Raw genomic sequence first — 12,241 nt, 5'->3', positions numbered from 1 at the left:
ATCAACTTTTTCTAATTTTGTCTCAGCTTCTCTAAACCATCAAGACATAATTGAAAAAAAAAAAAAAACAAATTTTCTTGATATTTGCAATTTTGAGTATGTTAAAGAATAGTATAATACAATACAAAAAAATCACACGCCCAACGAGCCTTTTAAGAGTCGCCAATTACTGATAGACAAGTTCTTCCCCACACGATAAATTATTCTGCTACTTTGGCACTCCGTTTGCAGGGCATTAAGTGCCGCCATTAACGTTGTGTTTGGATTCTCTTTCTCAACCAATGCATGGCCATGATTCATGAACAATGGTGTAGTTTATTAATGTGTCCCATTACCCATTTCGATCCAGGATTTAAAGGGAAGTATATAAGCCTATGCTGGACTAAGCATGTTTAAGCTAGAACTTGAACCTCTAACCATATTATGAGATTTTCCTGCAGAATTTGGTGTTGCTTAAGGATAAACAAGGCCCAATATGAAAATTAAAGAAAAACGAAAAAAAAAAGTAAAGGAGAAAGGAAACTTCCGAGCCCTCAAAGAACCAAACGGACACTCCTATAGATTTGAGAGAGTTTTTTAGTCGGCTCGAGTATAGTTTCTTTAGTCTAATAATCTCAGCAGAGGTTATGCACAATAATAAATCAAAACAGTATCCTGGTTAAGAGAATATGCAAAAGTAGCTCAGCCATATATGAAAATTACCATAAAGATGTCATTACAGAAGTTTGAACTCTTCAAATATATCTTTTGAATCACAAGTGGGGACTCGGGTAGGTTATTCTGATGGCATACAGGTTTCTGAAACTTATACCTCCCACCAGCAGCACCATCATCTTACAACCTGGGTGCAATATGAGGACGGTCCCATTCAGTCACAATGTGGTCACGGGTAATCTCTTTGAGTGAGCGGCAACCGCTTAAAGCCATTGTTAATTCAAACTCATCACGAAGCATCTGAAGTACTTTTCGCACGCCGGCCTCGCCTTCAGCAGCCAAAGAGTACAACACAGGTCTTCCAAACTGAAAAAGGATTGAAGGATCAAATGGATGACAAGTAGCTAAGCAAGACCATTTCTCATATCATTAATTCTAGCAAATTTCCAGGAAAAATTCACCTGCTTCCAATCGTATACTACTAAGATCTTGATACTTTCAAAACAGGAGGCAAGTAGAAATAATCTCATTGATCATTATGTGCAACTATAATTTCCATGAAGCTATTATTTACTCACAAATATCCCAGATGCTCCGAGAGCCAATGCTTTAAAGACATCTGTCCCTCGCCGGACTCCACCATCCAGAAAAACAGGAAGTCGGCCTTGTGCAGCTTTGACGACCTAAGTCATCCCAATCAGAACATAACAAAGGTCAGCTTCAAATGAATGCAACCTCAGGAAAAGAAAAAAACAAATCTGCTATACGGACAATATCACGGTAAGCGAAAAACTAAGCATGGAGAATGATAAAGAATTCAGGAATATAAACAACAAAAAGTTTTCAACAGCTCACCAATCAGTGACAACAACAAAATCTCTTAACAGATTTATGAATAGTTTGGAAAACATTTGATAGTGACTATAAAGGAAGCAAATGTTACAATTCTAGTATTTAACTTCAGGGCACACGTGAGAAATACATCTAAAAATAAACAATTTTTGAATTACAGAACTAAGCATCATAAAATTGGATCACCTACTCTTAATGATTAAATCTGTTTGTAACTCATGATGGAAAATTGAAAGGGTGAAAAATCATGCAGATGCCAAAAAAAAAACAATTTACCTCTTCCAAAGCCATAATTGTTGCAGGGACGTAATCAAGTTGGCGAGCTCCATGATTGGACACAATGATTCCTGCAGCTCCAGCTTGTACGGCCAGCCTTGCTGTATTGTAGCACAAGAGATGGGGTAAAATTAGAAGATTGTTGGAAATTTTTACTAGAATTTTATTTATTTTATTTTTTTTTTTTTGGCAGGGGGAGGGGAGGTTAAGTTTACATACTATCCTCAGCAGTAAGTACACCCTTCACAAGAATTGGTAACTGAGTGATTGTCTGAAGCCACTTCACATCCTGTCCAAATAAATGAGAAGTTATTTAAAATATTACTCCTGTCAGATAGCAGAAGTCCTACGTATAAACAGCCATCTTACCTTCCAGCTGAGAGACCGGTCAATTTGCCCAGCAACATATGAAGCTAGTCCAGAGTCATTGCTCTGCAGGTTAACCCCATGTATGTATGATCATGGAAAAATAAAATATATAAAAATGTATATACAAGGAAAATTATTTGTTTGATATTAAAAAGTCATATAGGTCACCAACCTTATCCATCTTTCCAAGATCCAATCCCTCAAAGTTTTTCAATGACAAATATGGTGGCAAAACAAATCTGTAGAAAAAGCCATCAAAAAATTAAGTTTCTTATGACACAGCAAACTTGTGGTTTAATTTTTTTATAACTTCGACAGGTGGATTAGTTATTGTATCATAAATAGTGGGACAAGCTAGCTAACTATTATAATTTTTTTTCTTAAAATATTAATTAAATGATTAAATTCCTTATTTCTTATCAGTTTAAACTTTTGGGATAAGTGATGATTTAACATGATATCAGAGAAAAAATCTTTAATTCGAATCCTAACTCCACAATTTACCCTCATTTTCAGTTAAATATTCCAAGAGTTGGGTCTATTTATGGAGGGAGAGTTTGAACCCATATGTGAGAAAAGTGTTACAATATTAATTAAATGATTAAACTCACTCTTTCCAATCAGCTTAAATTTTTGGGATAAGTGGTGATTTAATAGTCTTCAATTTCTTTATTTTCCAATTGTATTTTTGAATGAACACTAACCGGTTCTTGATATCAGCCTCCCTGCGGCCAAGCCTTGGAGTGTCCACGGTAAGGGCAATTGCCTTGAAACCAGCCCTCTCAGCTCTCCTTACAAGCTGTGCAACCACATTCCTGTCTTTATAAACCTGAAGAATAAGCAGAGCAATCAATGTTTATACACCACATTCCTGTCTTAAGTTATATACTTCATGACTTAATAAACATTGATGACTTCAAAAATAGAAAGTAGAAAGGCATTTTCATCGTGATCTCTTCAAAAATAGTCAGAGGGCCACTATATTGGAACATAGAGAACTTGTATTTTGAAACCATTATGAAATTTACAGGGAAGTATCAGCAACGAAACAGAAAACTCACAACATTTATTAGAAAATAAATATGCATCAATAAGCAAGATAGAAGTTAACAGCCCCAGAGCAGATGGGAGAATATGGGGTCATTCATGCACTATTCTATATTTATTCGTATGCCAGTAAATCTGGCTTTCTGAACTATAAGGTTTGCATACTAAATCTTTTATGATATTTAGGCCAAGATCAATCACAGTAAGAAAAGTAGCCATTTTAGCAAAAGGATTAACAAGAAAGGTGAGGGATTATCTCTCACTCACATAGAGTTGGAAAAAGCGAATGCCAGGTCCTGTTGAAGCGACCTCTTCAACACTGGAAGTAGCCCAAGAGGAAAGCGTCTGAAACAACCAATCATGCATAAATTGAATATGACAGACATGTAAATATTGATCTTGTTAGTATGTGACATTCTATTTTTCAGATCTCAATACATCGAAGACAACTATGAAGGAATTGCAAGAAAAGACTAGGTTCAATTTAGACAAAGAATTTGAAGAAACTTGGTGAGAAACCATACCATAATAGTGCCAGCTGCGGATGCTGCTCTTGCAGTTGCATACTCTCCTGCATGAGAATTACTTTATTGAGTTCAGCCCAAAATCCTATTTCTTTCTCTTTTTTTTTGGAAAAAGTTATAAAGAAAAACTTGTCCAATAGAGACACTAGGGAGGTTACACATCAACCCACCCAACCATATCAATATGCGAAATATCTTTATAATCTTTCAGAATTCTAATGCATTTTATACTTTTAAAAAAAAGAAAAAAAAAAACAACAACAACACAACAACAAAAACAAGTTCCTAGAAAGCACAGCTACACCATTCCAATGGAAAATGTTAAAAAGGGCCATGTGGTTGCACCCCACCTTCCCAAAAAAAAATAAAATGAATGCTGATTCAGAGTTACAACACTTTGACCTTCTATTTGAAATTAGAGATCCATAGTAGGCTAATAGAGATAATCAAAAGCAGATATTAGTGAAATAACTTCCAACTGCATTATAGGACCGTTTAATTTCATTTAGGGCAACATTGTTTTATTTTTAGTTTTATTTTTTTATTTTTTATTTTTTTCTATTTTACATCTTTTGCAAATCAAGAATGCATATCATATAACTTTGGAACTATTTAGTATCTAAGAGGTACAGTATAGTATAGTACTTATAAGACAGATGTGTTAGGCAATCAGAACAATCGCCAACAAAAATTAAAAGGAAAAGGAAAAGAAAAGATGATAGCAGAGGATAAAAGCTATTGTATTAGGATCCTCTCTTAAAAGTGAAGTTGCAAAGGCAATTTTGGAGATGTAATGTACAGGATATAATACTGAGCAACCTCTTATGAACCTTTTTCTTTGAGAGGGGCACAGGTATGTACCTTCAGGGTGAGCCATCTTCTGCATGGCAGTTGGAGCAATCATGATGGGCATTGAGATTTTGAAGCCCAAAACAGTTGTGGTCATGTCTATCTTGCTTACATCAATAAGAATACGAGGTCGAAACCTATTTTCAGTAAACAAACATAAATTGTGAGTGAGGAGATCCAACAACAAAACTTGAGCTAGAGAAATAACAAAATATGCAACATAAGCTACAATTGGAAAAAGGATGAACTCAAATTTCTTTTCAGGAAAAATAAAATTAAAAAAGGAAAACCGCAAGTACAAGATAGACATCAAAGCAAAAGCATGGCTTACCAGGGAAAGAAAAGAAAAACAAATCAACAGACTAGACCAAAAGAAACTACTTTTGGGGTCACTGTCAAGAGAATGGCTTACAAAATCCTTGAGAACGCATTTCGGTTCTCCCTCAGAGTCCATTGGTCCTCTGCGCCTGATGCGTAGTAGTCAAAAACCATCTTTGGTAATTTCTCCTTTGCAATTGCCTCATACTCGGAAACATTAGTAATCTCCATCTTTCCAAAGGATTGTTGATGCTATCCCCAGAATATTCTGAAAATGGTTTTAAAACTAAAAAGTCACACCTCATAATAAATTCTTTTCAAATTCAATGAATTGAAACAACAACATAGATACCCTGATCCAGGCTTCCACGGTTAATGTGCAAATAATTAAGTCAGAACTCAGAAGCACATGCTTAGATAGTGACAGCACTTTCTATCAAATAAAAAATAAAATTCCGCAGTATATCTAAATCTAAAAAATTTAGATTCTATAGAACATTCTGGTATTAATAGTAAAATTCATAAAACAAATTCTGCAAAAAGTAATGCAGTCAAAATTGATAGAACTTCACACTCCACAGATAAACAGGGTTATGTCCCCTGCAATAGCACTTAAAGAGTTTCCACCACCATTTTTACAGTTGTCCTTTACAAAATTCATCAATCATCAGTCCCCCTAACATGAAAAGCAGGATGCTCCAACTTGCCATGCTTTTAACAGGAGATTATGTGAAGCCCACTTCATCTTCAGGATCCTCCTATTATCTTTTTATTGGTAATGAACTACCCAATCCCAATAGGATCGAACTCCTAGGTTACTAGTAAGGGCATTAGAATAAGTTTTACTAAATCAATACCATAAGACTAATCCCATAGACTCAGTACACTGATTAGCCCCACTAACAAAAACTACAATTAAACTGCACGCAATCAGTTCCTCCAAAACCAAATAAACCGAACAGAATCCGATACTGAAGTCTTAAATCACAAATTACGCAAACCACAAATTCTGATATCATTCTACCTCAGGAAAAAGCTCAAACAGACAAGTTGCAATCTCTAGAAACTAGAATAAATGAACTAAAACACAAACTGGTTTTAAAAATCAGTCACGACCCGTTTCAATATAAAAAGATAAAACCTTGACTACTCCATCTCAATCATTATTCTGATCAAAACCCAGATGGAAATAATCTCATAAACGCAAAGTAAGTATCATGCAGTGAAAACCCAAGTGAAAGAAGACTCAAGACAGAACAAAGGTGAAGCAAAGAACAAACCTTGGGCTCCTCAGAAGAATGAATGAATGGAAGGATGATGAGAAGAGCTGCTGCAGATAACGTTAGAGAGAGAGAGAGAGAGAATGAATGTGTAAAAGCAATGCAAAAAAACATGTAGTGTAGGAAGAAGAAAGAGAGAAAAATATAGAAGAATGGCGAGAAAAGACAAAAAGAGTAGGGATCAGATGAGGAGAAAACGACAGTTTTATGTGGATTGGCTTTTCAAGGTTAGCATTTGCAACCAAATCTGTTTCAATGGAATTGTAAGACTTGTGTGGAGAGCATTTCGTTGATTTTCACTGTTCAGCCTCAAATATAGACGAAACCCAGAAGGGCGTCTATTTGGGTTGTGATTGTTCGGACAACGTGGCATTGTTACCATGGTGGCACAGTCTATGGTGATGAGCACACAAGAGCCCTGAAAAAGTCATTTTTATGTATTTTTTTTTATTTTTTTGCAATATATTTAAAAATCATAGTAAGACAACATAAATATATGATACTAAATTCGAATATAATAAAAGAAATAAACTAATATATATTCCTTTTCTTTATTTTCTTTTAATTCCAACTTGGTATCTTATAAAATTACATGAAATATATAGGGAAAAAAAAAAAAAAAATACTCTATACATCCTTTACACAACCACTCTCTCACATGGGGTGAGACTCGCAGCACATAGGCACCGCCTCATATGAGAATGTGGGTGTGTAAGGAGTATTTTTATAACACTTCCCAAATATATATAACATTAATCAACTGTTTTCTTTTCTCAAGGTTTTGTTTGGGTTTGCGATTTAAAAATAGTGACTTTAAAATGTAAGATTTAAAAAAGTGATTTTTAAAAAACGCAGTTAAGTGTTTTAACAAAATCGTAATTTGACATTTAAAATTACAGATTAGTTTTTAAAATTTTCAAACGATTTATTTTTTACAATTTAGTTTAAAATCACAATTTTAAACACACCCTTACGTGCTTAGGCCTCTAGAGTTGGGATTGTGAGGACGGATTTGATTTAGGTACTCTAAAAAAAAAATCAATTACATCTGTTGTAGTTTTTCTAACAATTTAAATTTAATTTTAAATTTTATATATATATATATATATAAATGTGCAAAATTAAATCTGAGTTAATATATATATATATATATAGTAAATGAAAACAACCTGATGCCCCTAATTGACTCTGATGATTGGTTCGTGGTTGCCACGTGCTACTGCACGAGTGGGCGTAGGGAATGTAGGCAAGAGAATCCCAACTCTCAAAATTCAATGGATGTGGGGAAAAGTCATAGGGATTATCAGAAAATAAATCGAGTGCAATAATAATATATTTGGAAATTATGTCACTCCTTCTTATCTCAATGCCACATATATAGCCAGCCTCACAACACTCTCCACCAATCAAATTCTTCTCTTTAAGTTTTCTTCCACTTTTTAATTCAGCAAGTTGATTTTTGGAGGTGCTTTGATATGGGATTGGAATTTGTTAAAACAGTTTTCGGACCGCCAGAGTTTTTGGAAAAAAAATAGAGAAAAAAGTCATTGAAGTCCGCCGGTCGTTAAAAATATTTGGGACACTCTAATGATTAAGTTGGACTTCTTCTGAGAATAAGAAAAAAGGAATTAAGAGTTTCAGAGAGAGTAACAGAGAGAGTACCTCTAAATCGTTTGGAAAGGGTGTTCATTTTATAGTGACGCTTGGATGCTTACGATGGTGAAGCATTAAAAAAATAAATAAATAAAAAAAAATAATAATTGTTGTGATGGCCAAACTAAAAATATGACAAACACAATTTAAAACAAAAATTAAGTAATTTATCATACAATATGTGTATCACAAAAAATATATCTATAAGAGTTTATAAATAAGTGTCAAAGTTGGTATATTAGCAACAAAACATGTCGACACTAATACAAAAAGGGTCTAAAATTATAATCTACGTTCTTTTACACGGAATGAATGAACGTGAGCCTCACTTTTTTTTCTTTTTTTTTTTTTTTTTTTTTTTATCAAATTTCAAATCTTATTGATAAAAGAAACCAAAAGGTCAATATTGAGGGACAATACATTCCCTATGAATAATGTCATAGATGATGGGTAGAGTTTTCTTCAACCACATAGAATTTATGACACGAGTTACAACCGCTCGAACTAGACAATGAGTTACTGAATAAAATGCTCAAATTTATGTAGAGGCTAGTAATCGAAAATGATCTCATTGACAACCTATATAGCATCACCTTCAAGAATAATGTCAAACATTCAAATTTCTTTGATAAAAAGAATTACGTGAAGAGCTGCTCACGCTTCTGCCATGGTAGGATCAAAGTAAGTTGAGATAGTAGTACCGCGAGTAGCCAACACATGCCCTTCTCTATCCCGAGCAATAGTCCCAAAACCTACGCAATCAAGTTTCTTATCAATAACCGCATTCTAATTTACCTTGATTATTCATTTGAGGGGGAGGGGGGACTGGAAACTTTTACCCATGCCACAGGTTTTTTGGAATCGAATTGGCCACAACCTCAAACACCTTGAGCCTCTAACTTAAATACAAAATTAAAAACAAAAGGTGTGCAAGAGTCATTTAACAATCAATCTAAAATCTTCCTTATACATGAAATTTTTTAAAATAATTTGTAGGGGCCACTGCCCATAGATGTGGCTTCACCACTAGATGATTGCCACGTACTATTCCCAAATCCCTTTAATTATTGTCATGTAATTTAGGGCTGTTTTAGTGGATGGGTCTTTTATATTAAGTAGGCTTTAAGTTAGGGCCGTACACTGAGGGAGCCAAATATATTCCCAACATGTTGAAAGTCTATTTCCTTTCAACACACGTGACTGGGTTCTATATCTATATATCTATAATATATAGCTTTCATGGGCCAGCACAAGTTGAATTATTTTATTTCGTTGGCAACAAACTAATAATGCAAGTTTAATCTATTCCTTAAAAGAAAACCTCTACTAGTGGATGTATTAATTAGTACTAAGTACTTTTAAAGTAAATAAGAAAATTATTTTATGTGTATAGTTGTATGCTCTTACATGTGTGTTCATAGTCATTGATCCTGTTTGTTTAACAATAATGTGGTTCCAGCCGTAGTTGGTAAGGTAAAGTATATATTAAATATGAAATTAAAGCCCTCCAAACAAATATTAACAAATTGGAATATTTAATTGAAATTGGGTGAATGATTAAGATAAGGTTTAATAATTTAACTGAGATGATAGAAAGTGATGAATTTAATAATTTAATTTATATTCTAACGCACTCCATCACGTGTGTGCTCAAACTCTCTTTTAATAGATGAGACCCAATACGTGAAATATTTATTTGAAATTAAATAAGAGGTAAATGACAGTGATAAAGTTTGAACTTATGACTTCTGTTCTGATATCATGTTAAATCATCACTTATTCTAATAGCTTAAATTAATATAAATAAGTAAATTTAATTTTTTAATCAATACTTGAACATAATAGGTGCTATTTGGGATTATTCCCATTCCATCACTTGAAACCTTATATAAATAGTAAAAATGTACATTGATGCTTAATAGACAAACTCGATGGTTCAGATTGTGAGGTCATGTGGGTTGTGGTTATGGAAGTCGCATTAATCGAGATTAGGGTGACAGTTTTAGAAATATAATAGGATTTCAAAAATAGTTTCTTGGGTTAAATTTGTTAGATTCCCCCCTCCCCCTCCCCCTTTTATTTTATTTATTTTATTTTTTGAGCAATTTGTTAGATTCCTTTAAAAGAACTATTATGCCACTGTCAAAAATAAATAAAAAACTATTATGTCGATAATTGGATCAAGGATCAAAACCAACTCTTCAACAGACATCATATAATAATAGATCGTATATGTTAAAATTCATTTTAAATGAAATTTTCTTATATTTAAGAGAACCAAATTCAATTAGGTCTTATGAACTGTGCTGACGTGCTATAACAAACATGAGCTAACTCTCTAGATGTTTAAATTAAAACAAAATTTGTTGGGTTTTATGTTAGATAATTCAATAACCAAGTAACTAGGCTGAATGTTAGAATAAATTTAACTTGTAATATTTAGTGTATTTTGGCTCTAGTTTGCTAGAACCATTCTTACTGGCTTAATTAGACCGTGTGGACAAAACAAATTTATAGAATTGGTGGTTCGATGGGCCGTTCGGAGTGTCGTTCAGACATGTGACTTTCATAGTCGAATTCGAGGGGTTTGTTCCCTACGACGTTTGTTGAAAGGTCCAAACGAGATGCATCATTGAAAGATCAGAAAGATTTGTATGCTGCTACGTTCAGTATATGGTTTAGACGGTATGTCTCATTGAAAAACCCGAGACCTCCATTCAATATGCCATTCGCTGAGGGGTTCAGACGGGTAGCATCACCGGAGAAACAAAGACATCGGTTTGAAGTAATGTTTGGAGTCCAGTTCGAATGCCGTTAACCGAAGAATTTCCAAGTCGACCATTCGAAAGAGCGTTTGCTAGGTGGTTTAGACGCCGCCATGAAGCAGCCGATTAACCCTAGGTTCGTTCAAACGGTTAGTTGGTACTGTTCAAATGTCACCTTTGATTTTCCATAATAAGGTCTCCTAGTTGCACTAGGAAACCTAATTTTTTATACTTTATAAATAATTCTCTCTATGCACGATTTTTGCAAGACTATTGAGCTATATTTTAGTGTGCTAAGAGTGAGTTCTTTAATTCTAGAGCATTCATGCTAATTTTCTCTTAAGAGTTATTTTACTTAAACCACACAAACCTTTCCTTCACAGAAAGTCTTTAGCCATCGAAATTTCAGAATTGCAAGAAGAAACTCGGTAGAAGAATCGCCCTGAAGTTCTAGAGCTATTGTGGTAAGAGCAAGCAGGTTATTTGCTTGATACGAAAGAGTGTCCATAACAAAGATTTTGTAAGTGCGAACTTTTGAAATTGGTTCTTCTATTTAGTGGATGAGATTTATGGGTTTGGTTGCCGTGGAATGGTTCTACTTTTTAAGAGTTTTTAAAAAATGTTTCAATTTCTTTACCAAATTCGTATGTTAATTGTGTTTATGGCTTTCATATTACTTGGTGATTGTTTGTGTGGTGCATGATTTTTAAATTTGTTATATTCCGCATTAATTTGGTAAACACCTATTCAACCCTCTTCTAAGTGTTGTTAGGAGTCATTGGGCTAATTTTCATAATGATTTTGATCTAGGAAATCTAACATAAGTTCTCTCAACAAATTTTCACTTTTGTTTAAAGGCTAGATTACCAATGCGTCTCCTGCGTTATTTTCTTTTAATAGTTTGACATGAGATCTTGGTTTAAGGGATGTCTTTTGAAATATTTTATTTGAAAGTTGGCTTGTTTGCTAACTCGTTTTCAATTCATTTCTACTAAAAAATAAATTAAAACCTTAACAAATGGAGAAAACCTTCAAAACCCCACAAACAATGAAATGTTGAGAGCTGGGTTTGATTTTCTTTTCGAAACTTTAGTTTGTGAAGATTTGGGAATCGGGTTGCGATTCTCTGTTGGTTTTATTTTTTTTTAACGGGGCCTTGCTTTCTTGTCCTTGCTGCTCCTGGATATCTATGGAAACGGTTGTGGACTATGTTTTTGGAGTTGACATTAACTCTGACTTTGGCTTCTTAAACATGAAGATTATAAATTTTGGAGTTGATTTCCGCAGAGTGATCGGGACTGAGGCTTGGAGATGGGCTCAATTGGGATAATTTTTCTTCTGAAAATAGGATCATACTCATACCTAGAATGAAAATTGGTTTCATGCTCTGGGAAAAAAAAAAAGAATAAAAAGAAAAGAAAATTAGTTTGATGAAAAACGGGAAGGTTGGTTTGATGAAAACACCCCTACCTTCCTCGCTTTCGGATAATGGCTAATTTCGGCAATGGGTTGTTTAAGGAAGATCCGATGAGATCTCTTGCAAGGAGAAAAATTCTCTCTTTTGTCTATAGGTTTTCTTTGGTTCATAGAATCTGGTGTTTTATGTTTGTTGTATTCGATGGTTTTAGATAATGTGCCAAATTCTTATTGGAGG

The 12,241-nt window shown here is 34.0% G+C and overlaps 1 protein-coding gene across 1 annotated transcript; it reads right to left on the bottom strand.

Moving 5' to 3' along the window:
- Window positions 1–658: 658 nt before the first annotated feature.
- LOC133868270 (glycolate oxidase-like) lies at window positions 659–6,533 on the bottom strand. Its single transcript, XM_062305083.1, has 12 exons — window positions 6,170–6,533; window positions 4,984–5,157; window positions 4,584–4,708; window positions 3,723–3,769; window positions 3,466–3,543; window positions 2,856–2,980; window positions 2,324–2,390; window positions 2,152–2,214; window positions 2,002–2,071; window positions 1,783–1,883; window positions 1,233–1,337; window positions 659–1,020 (listed from the first exon to the last, which is right to left on the bottom strand). The coding sequence occupies exons 2-12, from the start codon at window positions 5,118–5,120 to the stop codon at window positions 835–837; spliced, it is 1,104 nt and encodes a 367-aa protein (XP_062161067.1). The 5' UTR covers window positions 5,121–5,157; window positions 6,170–6,533; the 3' UTR covers window positions 659–834.
- Window positions 6,534–12,241: the final 5,708 nt, after the last annotated feature.

The sequence above is a fragment of the Alnus glutinosa genome, chromosome 5 (genome assembly GCF_958979055.1).
Source record: "Alnus glutinosa chromosome 5, dhAlnGlut1.1, whole genome shotgun sequence".
Lineage (NCBI taxonomy): Eukaryota > Viridiplantae > Streptophyta > Magnoliopsida > Fagales > Betulaceae > Alnus > Alnus glutinosa.
This window is presented reverse-complemented; position numbering and strand designations above follow the sequence as displayed.